Genomic DNA, 26,797 nt, shown 5'->3' with positions numbered 1-26,797 from the left:
ATGCCACAACACCACTCAACGCCACAGCACCCCTCAACGCCACAGCACCCCTCAACGCCACAGCACCCCTCAACGCCACAGCACCCCTCAACGCCACAGCACCCCTCAACGCCACAGCACCCCTCAACGCCATAACATCACTCAGCACCACTGAACGCCACAGCACCACTGAACGCCACAGCACCACTGAACGCCACAGCACCACTGAACGCCACAGCACCACTGAACGCCACAGCACCACTGAACGCCACAGCACCACTGAACGCCACAGCACCACTGAATGCCACAGCACCACTGAATGCCACAGCATCACTCAGCACCACTGAATGCCACAGCATCACTCAGCACCACTGAATGCCACAGCACCACTGAATGCCACAGCACCACTGAATGCCACAGCATCACTCAGCACCACTGAATGCCACAGCATCACTCAGCACCACTGAATGCCACTGCATCACTCAGCACCACTGAATGCCACTGCATCACTCAGCACCACTGAATGCCACAGCATCACTGAATGCCACAGCATCACTGAGCACCACTGAATGCCACAGCATCACTCGGCACCACTGAATGCCACAGCATCACTCGGCACCACTGAATGCCACAGCATCACTCGGCACCACTGAATGCCACAGCATCACTCGGCACCACTGAATGCCACAGCATCACTCGGCACCACTGAATGCCACAGCATCACTCAGCACCACTGAATGCCACAGCATCACTCGGCACCACTGAATGCCACAGCATCGCTCAGCACCACTGAATGCCACAGCATCACTCAGCCCCACTGGATGCCACAGCATCACTCAGCACCACTGAATGCCACAGCATCACTCGGCACCACTGAATTCCACAGCAACACTCGGCACCACTGAATGCCACAGCATCACTCGGCACCACTGAATGCCACAGCATCACTCAGCACCACTGAATGCCACAGCATCACTCAGCACCACTGAATGCCTCAGCATCACTGAATGCCACAGCATCACTCAGCACCACTGAATGCCACAGCATCACTCAGCACCACTGAATGCCACAGCATCACTCAGCACCACTGAATGCCACAGCATCACTCAGCACCACTGAATGCCACAGCATCACTCAGCACCACTGAATGCCACAGCATCACTCAGCACCACTGAATGCCACAGCATCACTCAGCACCACTGAATGCCACAGCATCACTCAGCACCACTGAAGGCCACAGCATCACTCTGGGCAACCATTCAACAACAACTGGTTCTAATATGTTCTCTCAATGTTTCAAGCTTTATTACAAATGTCACAAAAATATGTTAATATTTCACTGCTGTTCTTGGATTTTCATTATAAGAATGGGGTGAATGTTAAGGTATGGACCCGGGTAACTAGAGATCTAAACAAACAATGGTCCTAGACCTATAGATTGAAGTACATTGATCAAATCAGAAATTGAGTAAATATTCAAAAACAAAAGCACCTATGATTAGTCTGCTATCTGTAAATCAAAGACTAAATCTTTGAGAAGAACCTTACACCACGTTTTTTTAGAAAAATATATTCTTGTTTAATTTTTATATTCATATTTTTGCATAATTTTGTCAATAAAAACATATAGGTTGCCCCAAGACAGGAAAGTGCAAAGGGAAGGTGTGATTCAAGGGAGTGAGCAGGTGAAGTGAAAAAGAGAAATTGCACAATAGTGAAAAAGAAAGATACATTTATAATTTTATCAATCAATACTGAATATAAATATTCAAAATTAACAGTATTGAACACCTAGCCAACAAACATAAATTCATTTAAATTGCAATCAACAACATTGTAGTGTTCACGTATCAATGTCCACAGTCTTGCACTGTCTACAATGTTGGAGACACTGGTCTAAGGTGTATGTATTGAAAATGTCGAAGTTTCGACTCGACTTATTCCCAACCGGTGATTTAGACCTGGGGATTGCGAGTCTTCATCAGGACAAAAGAGCAAACAACGAGGCAACCAGGGAATATTGAATAACCCCTTTGCAGTAGAGAGAACGTTGGTTGGGTGATCTGAATTCACCACGTCTCAAACAGGAATCCTTGAAATCATATCTGGGTCCATGTAATGGAGACGTTATTTCTTATGTGGACATGGTGGGTAATACCTTGATTGTGTATGAACACAGCCTCCAAGTTGGAAAAATTACGAGCAGTCACTCCAGAAATGAACGCGCACTGATTCCGAATTATGTATTGTTTGGTAAACGCTAGCAGAGCTAATCCAAATCACTTCCGGAAGTAAGCCGCTGTATTCCCGATTCTAGCATGTACATCCGAGCCTCACGGTGCTTCCGGATGTCCAATTACTGTGGAGAATGCTTCCACTTGATTTGGAACGCCGTGTTTCCGTACATGAAATAATCTACACCCGAGCCTCACGGTGCTGCGGGATGCCGTCATCCCGCAGCACCGTGAGGCTCGGGTGTAGATTATTTCATGTACGGCTCGGATGTACACGCTAGAATCGGGAATACAGCGGCTTACTTCCGGAAGTGATTTGGATTAGCTCTGCTAGCGTTTACCAAACAATACATAATTCGCAATCAGTGCGCGTTCATTTCTGGAGTGACTGCTCGTAATTTTTCCAACTTGGAGGCTGTGTTCATACACAATCAAGGTATTACCCACCATGTCCACATAAGAAATAGCGTCTCCATTACATGGACCCAGATATGATTTCAAGGATTCCTGTTTGAGACGTGGTGAATTCGGATCACCCAACCAACGTTCTCTCTACTGCAAAGGGGTTATTCAATATTCCCTGGTTGCCTCGTTGTTTGCTCTTTTGTCCTGATGAAGACTCGCAATCCCCAGGTCTAAATCACCGGTTGGGAATAAGTCGAGTCGAAACGTCGACATTTTCAATACATACACCTTAGACCAGTGTCTCTCCAACATTGTAGACAGTGCAAGACTGTGGACATAGATACGTGAACACTACAATGTTGTTGATTGCAATTTAAATGAATTTATGTTTGTTGGCTAGGTGTTCAATACTGTTAATTTTGAATATTTATATTCAGTATTGATTGTTAAAATTATAAATTTCTTTCTTTTTCACTATTGTGCAATTTCTCTTTTTCACTTCACCTGCTCACTCCCTTGAATCACACCTTCCCTTTGCACTTTCCTGTCTTGGGGCAACCTATATGTTTTTATTGACAAAATTATGCAAAAATATGAATATAAAAATTAAACAAGAATATATTTTTCTAAAAAACCGTGGTGTAAGGTTCTTCTCAAAGATTTAGTCTTTGATTTACAGATAGCAGACTAATCATAGGTGCTTTTGTTTTTGAATATTTACTCAATTTCTGATTTGATCAATGTACTTCAATCTATAGGTCTAGGACCATTGTTTGTTCTTGGATTTTCATCACAATAAAATACACTGTACATAATCTTCCCAAAAGTTATTTACAAAAATGTAAGCTATTGCCATTATAAATTACAATAACTTTTATTTAAGTATTAATTATCCAAAAAATAAAAGCCATTGTTATTTGTAATATTAATACATCTAAGTCATGTAAATACAACACATATTGCATTACAAATGCAATAGGTGTCACATTTTCAAAAGTTAAAACTATTGGCAGCGTAAATGACAAAGCTATTAATTTAGCTATTTTCAAAACCAACACATAAATAAAATATGTCATTTACAATACCAATAGCTCACAATTTCCTAATGCGAGACCTCTTGCATTGCAAATGCTTGTTCTTTCGTGTCCTTCCTCTTGAATACTCGCTGTTTTCTCTCTCATAGTACTGTCTTTTCCACTGCTTTCTTCGTATATTTCTTTTTGCTGTTTTACGTACCATGTATGACTCTTTCGAGAACACAGTCGCATTGACTCACCAACAGATGGGAGGGGAGGGTGTGTGGGGGACTGCTCCACGCGGCCCAGGTCATTAGCCAACTGGGAACTCAACAACTTTATCCCCGAGTAGAAGACTCGCTGCGTTAAGACGTATTTTGGGTGTTTCGTTTTTGGTTTGTGTTTTGCGGTTCTCGGTTCTGGGAGCTCAGCTCCTGGAGTGGGCCGTGGGGGGTCTCAAGGAGCCTTCAGGCTTGGAGAAAAAGGTGCACAGGGAAGTATAAACTGGATTTTGACAGTTTTCTTCCGAAGGTGATAAGGGAGCAGGTCTCCGACAGGCTTGCACAAGAAGCACATTATAGAGCACCGCAATGTCACTTATTAGCGACTCGCAGCGCTTCATAATAAATAAATACACAGAAATAAGTACCAGGGCTTATTTGGTGTTAAGCGGCTTTATGAAGTCAATGATTGCCAACTTTCTCATTTCACTCCACCTTCACTCTATTTCCCCCTTTATGATTTACTTTCTCTAATTTCTCCTTCTGCTTTTGTGACCTGTTTTTCCTCTCCTTTTCTTGAATTCCTTTCCCTTGCTTCAATATTCCTTCTCCCTTTCCACTCTATTGTATTCTGTTTTTAATTACTTATCGCTACACCCCTTACCTTCTCTCGTAAATATTTTGTCTTTTGTCAGTCATAGTGCTCTTTGTCCTTCCACTGCCCGTTAATTGCTTTGATTCTTTTTACGTTTCCTCATTCAGCTTTCATTCATCATGTGTATCTTTCCATTTCCTTTCTTTCGTCTTGACGGTCTCTTCTAGATTATTCGGCCATTCATTTCTATCCCTTCTATAACCTCAAGTCCATTTCTCTTTCATGTGTTTTCTGAATCCACTTTTATAGTTTGGATTTCTTTCTTCTCCTGTTCTTCACTTGCTTTTTTTACTTCCAGCCTTTACTCCTCTTTCATTTCCACTAGGTTGTCCTTTTTTCACTATAATCCTCTTTCAAGTGTTTTTTTCACTGTCTTTGAATACTTGCCTCTTTCTGATTCACTATTTTCTTCCTCTTTCTATTTAATTCGCTTTCATCTCGCACTCTTAAATATTAAGTTTTTCTTTCTCTGTTCTTTCTTCATGAACTCACTTTGTTTCTTTCCTCTTTCTCCACGCTCGTCTATTTTTTCCTTTTTCAATGTTTATTTTTTTCTCTCATCACTTTCTCAATATTTTCAGATCTCTATTCAGATCTTTATTCTGATTAACTACTCTTAACTTCACATCTTCGACATTACTTTGTGTCCTTTTGTTTTATGTAGACATTGTCATTTTCCCCTTTGTTTTTCTATCAATTTCGGTTTTCTAGCTGTCATACTTTACATTGTGCTCTCTCCTTTGTCCTCCGTCATCTTATTACTTTTTGTTTCCAGTTTATTTTGCAGGGACCTCCAAGTTTCACACCTCATGCATACAAACTCATTCCTCACCTACTAGGTCCTTTGTTTACCTAGTCTTTCTATCTGGGTTTTATCTTACGTCATGGATGCCTACTTACTCTACCCTTCACTCTTTTCATTGTTCATTTCTATTTCTCTATGAGTTGTATTTCATTTCAGTGTTTTGTTATATCTTCATGTCAATAAATCTAGGAGCCGCTAGCCTAAAACATAAAGTGACCCACTCCTAGATATGTCTTATGCTATATACCCAGGGCCAATGGCATTATGCGGCAGGGGAGCACCAAATTATGCTGCAGGGTTGACTAAATTATCCAGCAGAAAATGACATTATGCAGCATTTGAGACACAATAGTACTATCTGGGTAAAGACTTCACCTCATTAGTACCAGTTTAGCAATCAAATACAGAAATAAATATCTGAAAGAGGACCATTAACTCTGACGGGTCTTCCACTGCGTGTAAACACATTTGCTATGTTTTTAGTACCTTTTAATCCTTTTGGGCTAGAAACTATTTTTTTTGTTAATATCTACAGATTATGCAGCAGATGATGGATTATGTGGTAAATGCGACAACCAAACTTGTGTGATAAGAGCTGCAGAATCGCATAATTCCAGTGGCCTGTATATACCTTACAAAAGAAATGCACAAACCTCTTCAGAGATTACATAGAGACTTCTCTCCTCATTCTATTTCTCATTTTAATTTTGACATGTGGTTTACTTGCTGTTTGTGTTTCTTTCTATACAACACAGGTAAAAAGGCTATTTAAATGTATTACATTCAGTTATGTAGTTTTTGATTGCGCTCTCAATTGTATCTCTGTCCTATCTTTGCCAACGTTATGTTGTTGAACCGCCATTTGCGGGTAGTCTGGTCGTTAAGTCTCCCTGACAGATGAAGGCTAATGCAGGAGTGGTCTGAGACCGTTCTGGCTGCTATGTCTGTGTGTTCAGTCAGGTGTGTGTGATATAGAGACGAGCATGTAGTCAATTCTGCTGTAGGTGTTGTGCGGGTTGGAGTAAAGGGTTTAGTCTCTGGTGTTGTAGTCTCCATGGGTCTTGTAATCAAAATCTATTGCAGATATTTCAGGGTATAGTGGGCGGCCGGTGGTCTAGTCTTGGAGTCTGACTATCTACTGTGTGATCTAGGACTAGGTTGAAGTCGCCTGTGACGATGATTAGGCTGTTTGTGTGGTGCTTTTCTAGCTTCTTGGTTACCCCCTCCCAAAAAACTGTCGTCATCTGTGTTTGGTGCATAGATATTGGTTACCGATAGTTTCTTCTCCTCTTTTCATTCGTGTGTGCAGAAGTCTAACTTAGTCGTCTTGCTCTGCTCTTTAGATTGTCATCTTTGATTTGGAGCTCACTAGGGTGATTACCCCCCTCTTTTTTCCTACTGCTGGTGAGCAGGCTATGTGGCTTATCCAGCGCGCGTTGATCTTGTCCGCATCTTCTGCTGATAGTTTGGTTTCTTGTAGGAGTATGAGGTCTCTTTTTGTCTTTGCTAAGTAGTCTAAGATCTTTCTTTTAACCGGATGATTCATCCCTTTTACGTTCAGTGATATGACCTTGAGGTCGGATTGTAGTGTCGCTTTGCTACTCATTCCGATGTTGTGTTGGTCACTGTGTTTTCAATTTCTGTGTGCGTGGGAAGTATGTGCTGTGCCTGCTCTTGTTGGATGGCCAGTGGTCATTGTGTGCTTGACTTGGTCCTGGTCTCTGTCAGATTGCGCTTGGGGTGTGGATATGACTTGCATGACGGATGGGACATATCTAACTGACAATACAAAACTAATAAACAAGACATAACTGAAACTCTCCCCTCCTTTCCCTTATCCTTCCCTTCCCTACCTCCCTCCCCTCCCCCCCTTCCCACTTTGTCATGCTGGAAGCGTGCAACAGCAATGTCCTCTGCCCCCACCTCCCCGGGACTTTGTTTAGTTTGGTTATTGATCTGGTTGAAAATAGTCTCTCGTGTCCCCTCCCTCCAGTCTTTAGCTAATGGATGGCAGTACAGGGATTGCCATTCTCTTAAAGGATGTGATTGTCTTTGTTTCCGTTTTTTTCTGCTTCACGTACTGTTCAGGAGCCTGTTCGACAATCGCATGTTCTGTTAGTTATATAGATCAGTTCGGTTGGAGGGCCGCACGTTGCTTTTGGTCGACGTAGATACTTTCATCGGTTTACAGTGCTCCGTGTCATAGTTCTGTTTCTTTGAGTGAGGTAGATAGGTGTGCTGGTTCGTGTTTATTGCACATTCAACTTTCCGTAAGTGATGTAGGTAGATTGGTGTGCAGGTTGTTCATTTTGTAATTCTGTTCTTTATTCAGAGCCTTGTATGGGTCTTGTATGAGGTAGGTAAGTTAGCTAGTGAGTTCGATGTTAGGTATCCTTTTTATTCAGTTACATTTTCCTGCGATGCTCTTTTCGAAGATGTAGTCGCTAGTTCCATTTCTTGTGGTTTGGTTACAGGCAGGTATCATGACAGTTCTGTTGGGTCATCGAAGATTAGGGTAGTGCCATTGTTTGTAATTTTGAATCTTGCGGGTCCGACGAAAGAGTAGGCGATGGTTTTTTTCTTAGATTTTCCCTTTGTGCAAGGAAGCCTTTTCTGATGTCTACTGTGGTTTTGGAGTAGTCCTGCGGTCGGATGATCTTATTTCCTCGCCATATCAGGTTCGTGTTCTTTCTCGCTACTCCGAAAATGGCCTCTGTGGGGTGCGATCGCAGGGGCTTACATATTATCGGTCTTGGTGTTGGTCTGTTGCCTTGTTTGTGCGCAGGAATTCTGTATGCCTTGTCCAGCTCGATGGGTTGTCAAACTTTAGGTTAGTTAGTTTCGGGAGGAGGTCCTGCAGCATAGCCACAGGTGCCCGCTTTGTCTTCTTCACCTTCTGCAATGCCAAGGATCCTTATGTTACCTTTCCTCGGTCGGTCTTCGAAGTCGGCAGCTTGTTTTTGTAGATCTGTCGTTGCTTTGGTAATCTGTCCCATTGTCTTGCTCGCCAGTTGTGACTTGTCTTCAATGTCGCTCACTCTGTTCGACTGTAGATAGTCTGTTAGCTGATTGGATGTCTGCTCTGCATGCCGCGAGCTCTAGTTGAATGGCATCTGTTTTTTTTGGTTGATTTTGCTAGGTCGTGGACCTCGGCCAGTTTCTGGAGGATACTATCTAGTGTGGCGCTACTATCGCCTTTCTGTTTGAAGGGTGATTCTGGGGAGGTCTCTGCTTTTGGCTTTTGTTTTTGGGTCGCTTTTCTGTCGCTTCCAGCCATGTTGCGCAGCCCTCTTTTGGTCTATACGATCAAACCTTTTTTCGTTCCAGAGTGTAGTCTTAAGCGCCTGTCTCTTGTCTTGTTCGCCTGCTGCAGTTCTTGTTGTCCTTTTATACGTTGTAGGTTCTCGCTCTTTAGCTAGTCTTGGGTCCTTATCCATCTTGTCAGCAGTTTTGGTGCCTCTTTCTTGTTTTTGGTTGCTTGGCCCGCTAGTTTGCTCTGGCTGTGCGACCGGTGTGGGGCTTTTGTGCTGTAGTTGTGCGAGTCCCTTTGTCTGGTGTGATGGTATGTTGTGTTGTTCGTTGGCGCTGTTCTTGCTCAAGTTCAAGCTCCGGGGTCTCTTGGCTAGCGTGTTCAGCCCGTTTTCTCTTGTAGGTCCGCTTGGCCTGTACCGCCTTCCGTTTGCCCTTGGTTTTTGGTTTGGCGATGTGCGGGTGGGTCGTTTTGGGTCCTGTTCTCCCACAGCCGTAGGGATCGCCAGGTCTCCGGGATCGATCTCGATTACCTTTCTCCTTTGTTTGTGCCCCCGTTGTTGCGTAATATGGGACCTATCAAGATGGCCGTCAACTAGCACGATCCAGTTCTATTGCTTGCGTTTAGTTGCAAGGTGGCCGCCCTGCAAGCATATGTGTTGTTTCCTTTTTGTTCTTTCGCCAGCGTTCTCTACAGCTAATGCGTGCTCAAGTCCTGCCTCGCTGTTACTGGCGTTCTCCCCTCCGTATGGCTGCTTGTTCGTTGTTGGCTTGGTTATGCTTTCTTGGCATTTGGTTACACGCTCCGTGTCTCGTGATGGTGTCTTCCTCTTATCGTGATACGGTCTCTAGTCTTCCATCTATAGCGCGATGCCGGTCTGTGTCAGCCGGAGGCTCCCGTTCTGTTCGCTGGTTTCTCTGTGCCTTGGTCCCTCCCAATATGGCCACTTCGTTGTCTGTTTCACTGCCCCACTCAAGATGGCTGCCGCTTGAGCGAGTACACGAAGAAAGTCATGGCGCTATATAAAAAAACCGCAAAAATGGCCATAAACGGGGGTTCATCCACCCGTTCCAACTCGAGGCACCAGACAGGGGTGCCCACTATCCCCGCTACTATTCTTGCCAGCACTAGAACCTCTGATCACGGACACCCTGGCAAACAAACATCACAGGAATAACAATAAACACCACAGCAGCCAAGATTACACCTACGCAGACAACCTAATTCTGACAAATGATCCATCTGAATACTTACCAGCACTCATGAACACAATAGAAACATACCAGCACTCATGAACACAATAGAAACATACGCCAATCACTCAGGCTAACAACTCAACAAGGACAAATCGGACTGCATGCCGCTCAATGTGCACACAACCAGAGAGGCAATAGGAAACATAGAACTAGCGTGGCAGCCAAAGGCAATCAAATACCTGGGCATCCAATTCAAAAGAAGTCTAAGGGGCACTCTAGAACAGAACGAGTCACTCACGCTGAGAAAAGTAAAATACTTACTAGATTCATGGTCCCACAAGTTCATCACATGGTGGGGCCGCATAGACACCATCAAAATGATAACACCCATAGTCTATTACCTAGCGGACACGCTCCCCCTGCCCATGACAGAATACTTCCACAAAAGACTAGACCTAATTATCAACAAATTCATATGGCAGGGTAAAAAAGCGAGGATAGGCCTCCGCAAGCGGAGACAGGGGAAAAAACTAAGCGTACTCAACCCAGCGGACCTGAAAACTTTCCAACTAGCATTCATAGCCAGACAAGGAATACATTGGTTGATACCCGGACAAAAGTACACACCAACGTGGGTAGCCATAGAGCAAGCCATACTAAACACCACCCCGCTCACATTACTCAGGGCAAACAATCACTCACTCAGCAACAAACCGATCCTAAAGTTAATGAAACAAGCACTACTGAAGATAGACCGCAACTTGGAGGTCAGCTTCAAAAACTCACAGTGGTAGACACTATGGGAGAACAATAAAATTAAATACAGAGGTAAAACATTAGACTTGAGTACATGGAAAATGAGGGGGATTCATTTCCCAATAGAACTAGAACAGGATGGAACGCCCGCCGCACACCTTCAACAACTTGCAAAGAGAACACAACCTACTAGACATGGAACTCTACAACTTCATAGCCATAAAAACAGCCCCAACGAAATCAAAGCTACACAGACAAACCCCCTCTATCTTCCAGCTCATGGAGAACATAAACAAGATAGGCCACCAAGTCTCACTGCTGTACAAACTACTCCGACCAGCCACGTCTAAGCTCAATGATAAGAAAAAGGCCTACTGGGAAAGCCAAACTGAGACCAAACTGTCCGAACAGGAAATACAAACTCTGTGGGCCTCCCCATAAAAGAAGATTATATCCCCAGTTCTCGCACAAACCAAATTCTGGATACTACATCAAGCCTACTGGACGCCGGCACGCCTGGCATCTGTAGGTCTAAAGGACAATGACACATGCTGGAACTGCGGATCAGAGAAAGGAGACCTAGAACACCTCATCTTCAGCTGCTCTAAAGTCAAAACATTTTGGAAACAGGTGCTAGATTTCACTAACAAAAACACTAGGCTGCACCCTTCGAGAGTCATTTGCCACTATAGTGACAGCACATATCGCACAGGAAATCATGACCCAAGAAGATAAGAACTTCCTTGACTTTCTCCTCACGTCGGCAACAAAAACAATTTTGACAAACTGGAAGGACACCTCCAAGGCCACCTTCAAAGGCTGGCTCAACTGGTGATCTTCCTAAGAGGAAGAGACGACCACCCTCAGAAACACGCCAGGCAGACACCACCGCAGAGCAATGTGGTCCAAACTGGACATCCACATGGACACCTTCAAACCACCATAGGCAAGCGCGTCTCTACATCTAACATGGAAGAAGAGTATAATACCAAAGACACAAACTCTGTATGACATCCAGGGTCAAAGCTCTACGCATCCATCCAATGGACCTGTGTTTTCTGTCTAAACAAACCCTTACCACCAGACGCTTTATGTTCTACGTTATGTTTGTTTTCTGTTTTTAAGTCAACGACAACAACTTAACTAAGAAGGTGCAATTATATGTCTGTCAGTAGTTGTAATGTTTATCCTGTAAATACCAATAAAAAAATAATTAAAAAAATTAAATGTATTACAATATATATATAAAACAAGCATTTGCAATGCAATAGGTCTTGCATTCGCAAAAGTTTAATCTAGTGGCATTGTTCCGGACCAAGCCTTTATCGGTTTTTTAAAACCAACACATAAATAAATGGCATTATCATTTATAATGCCAAAAGCTCAAACTCTCGCAAATGCAAGACCTATTGCATTGCAAATGCTTGTTAGATTTCATTTCACTTTAATGTTAACAAACTACATTACTCTTAAAGCGGCCACAGTTCTGAAGTATTAAAAAACAAATTATAGACATCTACTGACGAACACTTAATTTTGCATCCAGGCACCACTATCAGCAGCCACATGGTAAAAAACAGCCTTTGCACTTGAGAAAGGCAGCTCAGGAAAGAAAATACTTCGAGAAATGAAATCTGTTTTTTAGGCTAAATTACATATTCCTTGATAAAATGTGTTGCAAGTCAAGTAAACAACAATTACAGCACAAAAGGCCTTGCAAAAGCATTAAATCTCAACACTGAAAATAGGCAAACAAGATTTCATGTGCCTACATCCACCAATTTACACACCAACAAATTTCCACTCACCCGCTATCTTAAACCAATGCATCCATCATACAGCAGCCATCATTCATCGACAACTTACCAATGTTACATAGTATCTAACACAATAACCTTATCACCATTCACCCACCATATGTTCCTGCACAACTTTTATATGCCTGCACAACTACCTGTGTGCACATTCTCCACCAATACAATCCTAGTCCCGTTCATACAGCCAACACCCACTAACACATTTGTACATACATTAAGTGCCCACACCCAGCATATACACAGAAGCTCGATCATTCTCCAACACTGATCATCATGCACCCATACTTCCATCATATACAAATGTTATGCAATAAAACACCAACTAGAATGTCAGTATTCAGACAAAAAAAATGCACCAAGCATTATAGGTCTGAACAAACAGTATACAGTTACACTGAAACGTCCACCAAAACGACCCATTGTCCTGTTCAAACCAACATATAATCAAGCAGCCACAATAAAATGTCCACACATCCACCGTCATAGGCGTCAGCATGAACCTTCATAACCCACAACCACATTTATCAGTGGTCGACATTTTTATGCCAACAACTTAGTGACACAGTTATACAGCCTTAAAACACATAGTCAATGACTACCCCGCCCCCACCCTCGCACACACTTCAAACATCTTCAAGTGCCAACAGGGAACAAGTTATGGTGGAGTTAGTGGGGACACGGCAGCGCGTTAACTTGTGAATATCCTGGCTTTTTATTTTAGGGAAAAGCCACAGTTCACATATTACTAATCCTGAATGACTCCCTTCAGTTTTTTCTTGAAATATATAACTATACATAAGATATAGATTAGACAATGCACAAAATTAGGGATTTGAGTTTCCATTTTATCATATTAAATAATCTTCAGATGGCAATCTACTCGCAAATATCTTGACAAGATTAACGGTCAGTGAAATAAATGTAAATCTACATTCAAGATAGCACTGATTTCCGGTAAAAAGCTACAAGAACTCTAAGACAAGGGAACTGGTGGCTGTGCTCAGATGCTGTTGAAATAAAAATATTTTCAGTCACAAGGCCCCTGGGCAAAACGGGCACTTTTTGCAGGTCCTGGCAGGCAATCTCTTCCACCTCTTACAGGGTTGGTGGAGCAACTTCTCCAAAAGTCCTTGGGACAAGCTGGACCATGAAGGTGCGATAGAGAAGCCTTTGACATTTCAAAACTGTGCTCTCCTGAGCAACTCACCTGTGTGCAAGATACTCATTACTCTACTAACTGTGTATACTTCCAAACTGCTTCTATGCAACAAGACAATTGTGACATTCAGGCCTACATTTGCCAAATGTGTTTTTATTTATCTTGTGTATGCTTCAATGTAATGGCACAAGATTGTCACAGTGATTGTAGGAAAATTTAAAATTCATATTTCCCAAACTCATTAAGATACACCCTTGCCTATAGTGGAGTACCACAAGTTACAGAGTTATTAGGACGAAAGCAAGCCCGTCTGCGCCCATCCGAGACCCGACCCGCACCAGGAACCCTGGACCTCCCACTACCCAATGCTACGACACCACCACCCTCCTCACCCTCTACCATGGAAGACTTGGAGAATGCCAATAGGCCGCGCCGAACACGACCCATGGCCAGTTATCTTGCCTCTACTGCCGCCAGACAATCACCGCCACCCCGGCCTCCAATACCGCTGATGCCAGCACCAGCGACACCCTAAAATGCATGATCCTCAATGTACGCTCTGTACATAAACCCGCCATAGAAATCTAACCTACTCGTTTCTCACCCAACATCGCCTTCTCACAGAGACCTGGACTGAAGCATCCTCTGCCCCGACATCAGCACGAGTATCCCAGAGCGATACACGATCCAGCGCAAACACCACCCCAACCACCCAGGAGGGGCCACGGCATCGCTCCCAAGAGCACCCTACGCCACACCACCTCCAGCGAAACCTTTCCCTCCACCGAACACCTGCACTTCCAGATCCAGACCACCCCGAAAGCCACACTCAGAAGAACCCTAGTCTACAGACCCCCCCCCCCGCCCCCCCCCCCGGCCCTCGAATACCCTTTGCCACCACCATCACTGACTTCATCACACCTATGCCATCGCCTCAACAAGCTACATACTCATTGGAGACCTGAACTTCCACCTATACAACCCCAGCAACCCCAACTCCACTATACTTCGCGACAACCCCGCCAGCATTGGACTTAAACTCGTCAACACACCGACCCACGGAGCAGGACAGCCTCGACCCCTCCTTTGTGGCATGAAACCGCATCCAATTCAACCACACAATGCAGCCGCCATGGATCGACCACCACTGCATACACTCATCAACAAACCCAAGGCACCCAAACCAACCCCATGCCCTCCAAGAAGGAAATGGAGCAAGGTTAGCGACGAGCAACTTAACTCCACCCTCACCCGAGAACCACACCTGGGCACTCAACGCTAATAACCCAGCCAGAGAGCTCCACACCTGGATCTCAAACAGTGCAGACGAGCTAGCCCCGCTACGAAACCCTGACAGACAACGCCCTAGGAAAGCCACCTGGTTCACCACCACTCTCCAAGAAGCCAGACGCACCTGGAGAAACTGATAAATAAACAAGGAGAATCCTACTTCCAGTGTGCACCACAAGGATGGGGAACACTCAGTTTTGACTATGTGTGGTGTGTGTTGAGTGCAAGTGAGGGGATTAATGTGAGTGAAGGGTGTAGTGAAAAGTTAAAAAGTACCTGGCTAGTGGGTGGTGTGAAAAACTTTATTCGGTACCCCTAGCTGGTGCTATTAAAAAGATGTGCAAAAGGGCGAGGTTAGTTGTCTTAATTAGGGACAAAACCTCTGGTGTGCGTCGACATGTTTCGGAACTGGTGTTCCTTCTTCAGGACGGGGCACAACTTCCCAACCCTACTCACGTATTTCTATAAAAAAAGTGTTATCTTAATTTTCTTTTTACTAAAAAGTGATAACAATCTCACCAAGGCTAGCAATGTGCCTACAGCGGTATTTTAGGTTCATGCAATTGCATGCCCTGAAAAAAAGAAGAAAAACTCAATTTAGTTTGGTTACCATATAGGATTGGCTCAGACAGGTGCAGTCATCTGGAGCCCCAAACAGTTAAATTAACCTGTAAAAAAGAGGGACACACATGACACAACATACAGGACACACTTAAGGTTTTTTGTATTTGTTCTATTTGGACATACTCATAGTCACTGTTGTATATTGCATCATGAGCATATCCAGATCAAGGTAGGTAGGTGGATTCACAATCTGTGAGGGTGAAGAAGTGGTTTCAGTGTTGTTACTCCTTTTACTCACTGTTTGACTCCACGCTAAATCTGGATATCTGAGAGTTGCTTTTGTGTGTAATATATGCGTTAGCGAGCGACATTGCGGTATATATTGGGGATTTAGACCACATGGCACGTTATCATGTAGACCACGTTCTTCGTGTTGCAATTGGAGAACTGGCGTTGTTCCCATGATGTGCCATTTCTAAAGGTTAGGGTTTTGCTTTTTTGGGTTTGATGACAGCAGCTGCAATCGCCACAGGGGAAGTGTCCTTGGACCCCAGTCACATTCTGTCTTCCAGTGGGGTTTTGTCGTGGTCTAGTATGTACCAGCATGTCTTTAATGTTTCTGCCCCTCCGGTGTGCATGCATTGGTTTCTCAAAATCCAGGTCTCCACAGTTCAATATTCCCCAATGTTTGTTTATGACTTTCGATACTTGGTTCGATATGGATGTATATGTCGTAACACAAATTGGTCTTTTGCTTGCTCCTTTGTCTTGTGGGTTGTTCTCTAGGAGTGCCTCCCTGTGATTGTTCCTTGCGCGTTTCATCGCCTTGTCAATGGTTTTGACCGGGTATTGTCTCTGTATTAGTTTGGTTTTTAAATCTTTGGCCTGTTTGTTAAATTGGTTCAATTCTGTGCAGTTTCTTCTGAGTCGCAAGAATTGTCCATACGGTAGATTCTCCCTTAGATGTCTGGGATGGAAACTATCGTATCGCAACAAACAGTTCCTGGAGGTGGGTTTAAAATGGGTGGTACTTTTCAGCCTTCCATCCTCTACATGATAACGTGCCCATGTGGTCTAGAATATATAGGCATGACCACCCGACCTGTCAAAATGAGGATAGGGGAACACAAAAGCAATATACGTTGTAAAAAAACGACCACCAAGATGGCATCACATTTTTTGGAATGTCAGCACTGCATTAATGATTTACGTTGGACGGTTATTGAACGTCTAACATCTGAAACAGGCCTGTTCCAGAAAGAACAACGATGGGTATTTCGCTTGGGAACCCACATTACAGGTCTTAATGACGACATTCCATGGAGCCAAATTACAGGACTAATTGAAACATTACGTCATTTATATTCATTCTTTCGTTTCAGAAAAAGAAGGGCCTATAAGACCTCAATCAACCTGATGTGTCTTTCCCACAGAGAATGATATAAGAAATTACGGAACGCCCTCAAAAAGCGTGCACATAAATGAATTAGGAGAGTGTTAATAACGTTTTCTGTTCATGCCTTTTGCCCATGTGACAAACAGAATTATGGATCGCACTATGGGATGCCCCAGAAATTAAATAAGCATTATTCAAAATTCGGGAAAAGCAATAGTACTTCCGAGGGCCCAAGGTGGTATACATCGCACGAGATCAGCGCCACACAGACGATTCATGCGTCCGCGCATGCGCCGGTAACTAGTAAACCAAGGCGCAGCTAATACGATATGCGCATGCGCGTGCTCTTCGAAAAGCTTAACCGGGGATGCCCAGAAGGACCCGTGTTAGCAGGAACTCATGTCCGGGCACGTGATAGGCAGGGAAGCGGATACTCCTTATTTGGTCTGCCTAAAACCCGGTAATTAACGTATGAGAAAGGATATATGTTACATTGAGACCGTGAACATGTATACGATAGGCGGGGATACGGATGTCCCTTATATGGCCATCTTCCGACTTCCGCTAATTAACGAATGAGACAACACCAAAATCCCCAATATATACCGCAATGTCGCTCGCTAACGCATTCACCGAGGAGCAGCACAAGGTGGTAGAAGGAGGCCAATTTAGGCGGATTTCGTGAGTATATTACACACAAAAGCAACTCTCAGATATCCAGATTTAGCGTGGAGTCAAACTGAGTAAAAGGAGTAACACTGAAACCACTTCTTTACCCTCACAGATTGTGGATTCACCTACCTACCTTGATGTTCTGGATATGCTCATGATGCAATATACAACAGTGACTATGAGTATGTCCAAATAGAACAAATACAAAAAACCTTAAGTGTGTCCTGTATGTTGTGTGTCCTGTGTCCCTCTTTTTTACAGGTTAATTTAACTGTTTGGGGCTCCAGATGACTGCACCTGTCTGAGCCAATCCTATATGGTAACCATACTAAATTGAGTTTGTCTTCTTTTTTTCAGGGCATGCAATTGCATGAACCTAAAATACCGCTGTAGGCACATTGCTAGCCTTGGTGAGATTGTTATCACTTTTTAGTAAAAAAGAAAATTAAGATAACACTTTTTTATAGAAATACGCGAGTAGGGTTGGGAAGTTGTGCCCCGTCCTGAAGAAGGAACACCAGTTCCGAAACATGTCGACGCACACCAGAGGTTTTGTCCCTAATTAAGACAACTAACCTCGCCTTTTTGCACATCTTTTTAATAGCACCAGCTAGGGGTACGGAATAAAGTTTCACACCACCCACTAGCCAGGTACTTTTTAACTTTTCACTACACCCTTCACTCACATTAATCCCCTCACTTGCACTCAACACACACCACACAGTCAATTCTTGTCAACGCTCCCGCGTAGTCGCAGGTCGCAGCGTGCCGCATCCCTTTAGCGGGGTGCGAAGACCCTGATGATGAAGCATGACACCAAGGGGCCTGTTGGTGTGTGAGGGGTATTTTACACAACACTGAGTGTTCCCCATCCTTGTGGTGCACACTGGAAGTAGGATTCTCCTTGTTTATTTATCAGTGCCTGTGGAGTAGGAATCCTATATTTTTACTCTACCTACCCTCGTTATTTCAGCACCTGGAGAAACACCAAGACAACCGAAAACCACACCTACAAGGATGCCATGAAGGACTACCACAATCTGATCAGAGCTACCGAGAAGCACTTCATCCACAATAAAATCCTGGCCAACTCCAAAGAACTTTTCAGTGTCATTCAAGAATTCACCAACCCAAGCAGCGAAACCACAGACCTCACCCCATCCCAAGACCTCTGCGAGAAGCTTGGAACCTATTTCCACGTCAAGATCAAAAACCTCCACGACAACTTCATCGACCATCTACCAGGAGCCACAGAGGCACCCCCCCAGAAACACCAGCCAGCCCACCATCTCCAACTGGACACAGATCATGGCCGAAGACACCGCCCAACCATGAAAAGCATCCACTTGAGGTGCCCCCACCGACCCCTGCCCCCTCACATCTATCACAGTATGCAGCCGCCATCGCACCTGAACTACAATGCACCAACACCACCTTCAAAACAGGCACCTTCCCAGACAACTGGAAGCGTGCAGAAGTCAAACCCCTACTCACCCCACTGACCTCAAAAATTCTCGGCCCATCTTTCTCCTCCCCTTTGCAGCCAAAGTTGCAGAGAAAACAGTCAACAGAAAACTGGCATGATTCATTTAAGAGAACACCGTCCTCGACCAGTCCCAATCCAGATTTCAAAGCAACAGCACAAAGACTGCCCTACTTACAGTCACAGACTATACCTGCACCATCCTGGACCAAGGCCACTCCGCAACCCTCATCCCACACAACCTATCAGTGGCCTTCGACAGTCTCCCACTGTACACTAGTCCCCAGACTACACGACGCAGGCATACAAGTAACAGCCCTGGACTGGATCTGATCATTCCTCACCAGAAGTAGCCAAAGGATCAGACTCCCAACCTTCCGCTCCAACCCCACAAAAATCACCTGCAGAGTCCCACAGGGTTCATCACTGAGCCCCACCCTCTTCAACATCTACATGGCCCCCTCGCAGCCATCGTCTGGCAACACTGCCTCAACATCGTATCCTACGCCACCCAGCCCATCCTCTCCCACACCAAAGACCCCACCACTGGCAAACTCCACTTCCAGAAAGGATGCAAGATGTCGCAGTGTGAATGACCAACAGCTGCCTGAAGCTCAATGTCAAGGAGACAGAAGTCCTCTTCACCACCCCTTCTGCATGGGAAAGCACCTGGTGGCTGACCGCCCTCAGAAGCCCACCTACTCCCTCAGACCACGCTAAAACCTCTGCATCGTACTCTACTCACTCACCATGAACTGACAGGTAAACGCCATCACCGCCAGCTGCTTCAACAACCTCTGCAAGTCCTTTAAGTGGATACCCCCCCCCCACCGAGTCAAGGAGGACAGTCACCCACACACTCCTCACTAGAAGACTGGACTATGAAAACGCACCCTGAGCCAGCCTCAACAAGTCCCTACTCTGCAAACCACAGACAATAAAGAACACCACCGCCAGACTAGTCCTCTGCATCCCCCAACACAAACATCAGCCAACACCTACGAAGTCTCCCCTGGCTCCGCGTGGAGAAAAAAAAGTCACTTTCAAAATCCTCACTCATACCTACAAATGCCTAAACGGACCCAAATACCTCAACGACAGAATCAACTTCCACGTACCCAAAAGAAACCTCCAATTTTCCAACCTCGCACTGGCCGAAACCCCGTGCATTCACAGAGCCAGAGCAGGCGGAAGTTCCCCTTCTCACATTGCAGCCAAATCCTTGAATGAGCTACTGGCACTGTCAGACGCACACCCTCCCCGAACACCTTCAGGAAGACCTTCAAGACCTGGCTCTTCGGCTAAACTGAGCTGCTCCTCCCCCCCCCCCCCGACCCCCCTACCCCCCTCACCACCTTGAGACCCTCTTGGGTGAGTAGCGCGCTTACAATTCCCTGATTGATTGATTAGGACAGGACAGCCCATTGATCAAACATTAGCTATTGGTAGCCTTCTTTCTCACAGAAGTATATTGCAGTGTGCAGCAGAAGTGCCTGGCAGTGGGGTGGTGTATAGCAATGTGTCATAATGAACCTGCTCCTGCTCTCATATCCGATAGATGGTGGAATATTCCTCACATTTAGCTTCAAACCTACAAATAGTTGTTATTCATTTAAACTTTAAACTGTGATCGGACCAAAAAAAAGACAAGAACAGATGTATGTAGAAAAATTTAGATATTATTCAAAAACAGGGTACTCAGATAGTATATCGACAATGTTACTAGAAGTACATAATTTCAGAAATAAAATAACTTCATTGTAGCAATTGTGTGCGCTTTTCTTTTGTTATAACAAATACAAGGAAAAGAAAAAGCGTAGGTCGACGTTTCGGTCTCTAGAAATTGATTGCAGGGACCATCTTCAGGACTAAACGTAGATATACAGGAAGGCCCCTGAATTTTTTCAGGTTGTTCGTTGCACTTAGCGTCCGGTTTGCAAATGATACCTCGCTTTAGTTGAGTGTTTTCAAATGTATCCTCCGCGACGCAACAATTCTGTACTTCTGGTAACATTGTCGATATACTATCCGAGTACCCTGTTTTTGAATAATATCTATATTTTTCTACATACATCAGTTCGTCTTTTTTTGGTCCGATCACACAGTGTGACTGTTTAAAGTTCAAATGAATAACAACTATTTGTACGTTCGGATTTAGACCAACATTGATTGGGGTCTGGAAGTTTATATTTAAATCAATATATAAAAAATCATTTGTAAAATCCCTTGAAGGTACCTCTACCCGTTCACTCGTTTGCCCAAACCCTCAAGGGTATATTGGGTTGCCCACTTATTGGACATCACATTTAGCTCAACATTCCAAACAAAAAGAATATGGTCCTTAAATGTGCTTACTCTTCGTAACATAGAACTATCAGCGAAGACCTGCTCGTGTCTGAGAATAAATTCCTCACTGTTAATTACCATAGGTTTGTAGGGTTTAACCATGAAGATTGTACCAGACTGTAGCTATTGCTCCCCAAACTAAGTCTTCAAAAGATAGGCAAATGTTTGTCTAATCAAGGTTGCATCCCACCACTAGCATTTACTGAAAAAATAACTTACTAAAACCTTTGAATCACCCTCCACCCTATCCTCCGTTGATCAACAATTGCGAGTGCAAGGACTTTGATTGAAGCTTACATGGCTCAGCAGCATGAAAATGCGGAGCGGGGGCCCAGTACCCACACAGCTAGGTCATGTAGAAGTTGTGTGCCAGAAACTTACCTGATAATTCATACAGTCTTCATGTGCAGTTACTTGTAGGGTCTGAAAATCAATTACATGTTCACAATCCATCCGTTCACCTTCAGAATCTGTAAAAAAAAAAAAAAAAGTGTCAAACAGGGCAAATTTAGCAGTCACATGAAGCAGATAACACGGTTAGAATTTTCTATTTTTGTACCTTCAAATATTGACGAATGTATTTTGGCCTTCATGATATATATAAACAATGAATGTTTTTAATTTAACAAATTTCCTACGAGGTGGAGAAGGGATTTATGTTTTTTTTATGCAACATTTCTATGTGAAACGCCATATTGGTAAAAGATGGCTACTGTTTCACTCACTCCTGATTCCCCTGCACATATCCTCTCCTCACAGGCTCTGCAGAGCACAGTTGAGCTGACATGTAATTGTTTATGTTCACCCTTATGACTACATTGCTCTTGATTAACTATTCCTATTCCCTAGGACATGTAACATGTTCAAGGCACTTCAGCTGTGATTTCACTAGTCTATTCAGAAAGTGAAAGTCATTGTTAAACGTTTCATATTCGTTAGCAGAGGCGGCTCCTCCGTTTCAGTGTCGCGCGCAGGCACACATGAAGTAAAATGGCATGTGAAAACCATTTTACTTAATACGTGGCAGAGAGGGCAGGGGGAGGGCTGAATCCTGCAATTGCTGGAATAAGCTGCCCCTGCTGTGTGCATGCCGACATGACTGGCTCGATTGCTATGGCCAGCCTGACATGCACACTGAAAACCAGCAATCCACTGGCTGTGAGACAGCCGGGGGGGATTGCTTGCACAAGCCCCCAGCCTCATACTGAGTGCTGGGTTAGTTTGCTCCCACCAATCCTGTGGCTGCTCGCAGGAGAGCAGCTCCAGGATTGGTTGCATTGGTGCCCATTGAGGAGGAAGATAGTCCTTCCCTTTCCTGCTCATGGATGCTGATCTGGGAAAGAGGTGCGCAGTTGTGTACCCGGGTGAGCAGTATATGGGGAGTTTAATGAAGTGGCACCCCACAATATTTTTAGGTCTCATGCCTATTGGTGCAGTGCAAGTAATTTAGTAGCTGAAAAACTGGGTTTCAGCATGGACCTAGGAATCGCACACGCTTGAGATTCCTTTTGTGCCACGCTATTGGCCTTTGCGTGCGTCTTGTAATGAAAGATAGTACGCAATAGGCTAAAGGCGAGCACATTTCTCGGCCAATGGCCTATTGGTGTCTGTTACGCGTACCAAAGGCCATGTGGCTTCAATTATCGTGCCCAGACACGGGTGCGATAATTGAAACCATGCTGTAGCTCGTGGGCGTGTTTTTTTTTTAAGAATAGAGAACTTTCACTGATCAGCTGTCTAGTATTTTGTGAACCTTCTGTGTTCTACACTTCTTGTGCAGCCTTGGTTGTATTCTCTATGTACATCATTGCGCTCGTTAGAAAATAGCAACAGGAAATCGCATTTGCTGACCCCAGGGCAGGGGAAAGAGCAGGGCGAGCTGCCGGGTGGACCGTGTCAGGGCTCCAGGACAGTATTAGTAAATCCAAGCAGTCCTGAAGTTAACCAGCAAGCTTCCCACGCGCTGGCTGCTGCAGCCTTTCGCGTGGGCGGAGAGCACACCTGCACAAGGACACGGCATGCTGTGGAGAAGGCTACATTGTGAGAGAACCCAGAATAGAGGCGTGGCAATCACTGGGGCAGCAGGTGCGGTTGCACCCGGACCCATAGTGGTTGGATTCCCATGGTATTCCAGTCACCGCTGCATTGTGCTACCCACCCACGGGGTACCGGGCCCATGTTCTTGCTTACAGTGTATGACCCATGGCGCCCATGATACACCATTGGCCCAGATTAACCCTACAGCCGGGGCTCCTGGCGATGGATGTGTTTTAACTTAACATCTTGAGGACACTTAGTCTTAAATCACTTTTGAACAGAGCCCCTTAGAGCTATAGATTGAACATTCAATTTTAACCCTTCCGTCAATTTTGGCCGCCCTTTTAAAATGTCCTGAGACCTGAAGTAAACCAGAATCATTGCTAACGTGCATACGTATTTGTTGATTTCGTTTATGACGGCTTCTTGATTTAATGTCACTTTATTCTTTGCTACATATATCCTCATATGCTTTTCTTCCGACCAATTCTAATGCACAGGGTCAGACAATCTCTGCACTCTCGTCCGGATCCCTGTCAGCTGGAAGCAACTTACTCTTCCCTTTTGGTTGATAAAAAATTCTGATGTACATTCTTTTTACGATATAAATGCGTGTTCCACTTTTCAGATGTATCAGTTTCAGTGCTGGGGCTTGGGCCCTAGAGTCTCTGCACCGAATAAGACTTCTCCAAAATGACAGAGAAGGGTAATCCGCCCCCCCCCCCCCATTTATTTACTTGGGAAGTTCAAAGGGGTTTATCATATGACTTGTTCTGAGGATGACCTGCTCAGTGGTTAGGCTGCCCTGTCTTTAAACCTTGTTTATGCTGCTAACTTCTCAGGATTAGTAGCTCACAAAACATCAATCTTTGCAGTCTGTCATGTTGCTTGGCGACCCAGGCTCAACTTGTATTCGGAGAGAATAAATCACAGTTCTCTATTCCTCCTTGCCTTTTGTCCCTTTCACCAGGTCTCTCTGGTGTCTCACTGCAATGCAGTTTTATTTTGCCCTGGAAAGGCCTGTAACCCTAAAATCTCCCTTACCACCCAAAAACCAATACCCACCCAAAAATACCCTTACCACCCAAGACCCCAATCCCACCCTAAAAAATCCCTTACCACCCAAACCCACCTTAGAAATTACCTACCTACCCAAAAACCTGTATGTAAAAAAGAAGAAAAAACACTTACATGTACTTACCTTTAAAACTTTAACGAATATGCCTTTAACATTCATGCCTTTACAACAAAATGTGTTGTAATGGCATGCAGTGGTAAAGGCATATTCGTTGTAAAAAAACGTGTGGCAATAGCATTTGACGTAGTGTCACATACGTGGTAAAGGCATGCTGGGTTCCGGCTTCTTTGTAAATAAAGGCTGGTCATCAGAAAAACATGGCCTTGTGTACATGAAACCTATAATCTTGCAACTTGCCCCAAGGTAGATTGCGGAACAAAAGAAGATCCCAGACAGAACAAGCAACCTGGTAGATGGAGGCCTGGCACCTCATGGGATGGCACTCCTGTGAAAATACCAGGCGTCCAGTATCTGGTTTTATGGTGGGTATGGGTTTTGGGGTGGCAAGAGTATGCTTTGTGAAAAACACATATACACACACACACACACCACACACACACACACACACACACACACACACCCCCCTCCCACACACCCCCCTCACACACACCCCCCTCACACACACACCACCCCTTTAGCAGTCATTGGTTTACAACTAAATCTTGTAGTAAAGGCATATGCATGGTAAAGGCTTGCGTGATAGTCTTGCAGTCGTTGTCATGACCAGGTTGTAAAGTCTTGCGTGGTTCAGTCATACTTGACTGACTTGGAGCATCTGTGCCTCAGGGATTTATCGCTATCTCTGTTTTAAGAGGTCAGGGGTGTTATTTATGTATGTCATGAATTGAAGCCTGCTCGTAAGCACTTTATGAAACATCCATTTTTAAAAACTAACCAAGCTGCAAAAGATGCTCCAATTTGTTTTGTTCTAATAAAAGTATTTATCTTATAAGCTTGAGATCCTTCAGGTTTTTATGCTAAACTGTAGTAGTTTGTGTGGTGAAAGCTCACTTTTTACAAAGTTTAATAAAACCGAATATTATATACTGGTGGGTGGTAGCGGGTTTAAAGGCAAATTGCCTACAATGAGAACCATCCTCCTCTAACTTGACGCATCTAATTGGGGTCAGAGATGGCTATATTTAAGGCACATCCAGCTCACTGCTTGGTAACCAATGGCTTGATTAATGCTATATGGAATAGGTTGTTATGTTCAGAGCAGCACTCCGTTGAAACAAGCATTTGCAATGCAATAGGTCTTGCATTATTAAAGTTTGAGCTATTGGTGTTGCATTATTTAGCAAAGCCAATAGCTCAAACTTTAATAATGCGAGATCTATTGTATTGCAAATGCTGGTTTAAAGGTGTATCCATCACTGCAAATGCATACATCAGTAAAGAGATCTTGTCCAGACATGGTTTGTGAAAATCAGGAGACAATATGCTTGAGGCAGTGAATACAGGTCAGCCAACTGAGTCGCTGATATAGACTACTTAAAATGTAATCCCTTGCAGGACTCCACTTGAATGTCAGGTGGATGATGGGACGAGCTGGGCACCTAAAATGTGTGTTTTGGTACTTCTCTATTATAGCAGTTTTTAAGAAACGCTCTTTATATTTCACTGTCTTGTTTATCGTCCCATCCCCCTCCATACTGGTGACACAGCTGGAGTTTGAAATAATTGAGTAGCTAAAGAGTAAAACTTAAATACTTATATTTTTATGACGTTGCTGCAATTTTTTTCCCAGGTGACGAAGTATGCTAATTATGCAGCAATTTGATATTTCCTTATCCGTTTTGGCACTAGAATGAGAGACAGACCATCCAGAGTCACAAAGTACCATTCACAGCTAACCTGGGAAAACTCAGTTTATTAAATACCAGGGAAAATAGTAAAACTTTACCCATAACGAATCAGTGCATGTCTTAGATGCTACCGTGAAGATACTAGAATACGTTGTATGAATTCTTATGCAGGACGGCTATTAGCTCAACTTTAGAAAATTAGGATATGGATATTATAAGAATGTTTATCAAAGTTTAGAATGACAAAAGTCTACACATGAATGCAGGGTTACGACAAAATTCATGACTTAATATGTGCTTTTTAGAGCGATTCTCCTTCTGTTAAAGTTCTGGAAAGATGGACAGCACTTAAAGCAGAATTATGAAAATTGGACTGTTTCTTTGTGAAGAGGATATACAATATACTCAAAATTATCAACCTATTCTCTAAAATTCCTAATTAGTAAACAATTTAAAGTATATGAATATCTAAAAATGTGATACTTCAACAAATTTATGAATTTGGCTGCTTTGAAAATGAAAATTACTAACTAAATCGCAGAGATAGGGTATAGTTTAACCGATGTGTAACATGCTTACTTAAGTATGCGAGGCTGTTTAAGCATTTGCTTTCTCTGGCTTTTGGAACAC

At 43.9% G+C, this 26,797-nt stretch overlaps 1 protein-coding gene across 1 annotated transcript in view; it reads right to left on the bottom strand.

Moving 5' to 3' along the window:
- The window catches only part of LOC147711933 (zona pellucida sperm-binding protein 2-like), a 299,118-nt gene that overhangs the window by 238,782 nt on the left and 33,539 nt on the right, over window positions 1–26,797 (bottom strand). The window contains exon 4 of the mRNA XM_086920260.1: window positions 21,626–21,714. Coding sequence (XP_086776386.1) covers window positions 21,626–21,714 — 89 coding nt within the window. The remainder of the gene's footprint in view (window positions 1–21,625; window positions 21,715–26,797) is intronic.

This window comes from Lissotriton vulgaris, chromosome 5, assembly GCF_964263255.1.
Source record: "Lissotriton vulgaris chromosome 5, aLisVul1.2, whole genome shotgun sequence".
Taxonomy (NCBI): domain Eukaryota; kingdom Metazoa; phylum Chordata; class Amphibia; order Caudata; family Salamandridae; genus Lissotriton; species Lissotriton vulgaris.
The sequence above is the reverse complement of the archived record's forward strand: the minus strand, read 5'-3'. Positions and strand labels throughout refer to the sequence as shown.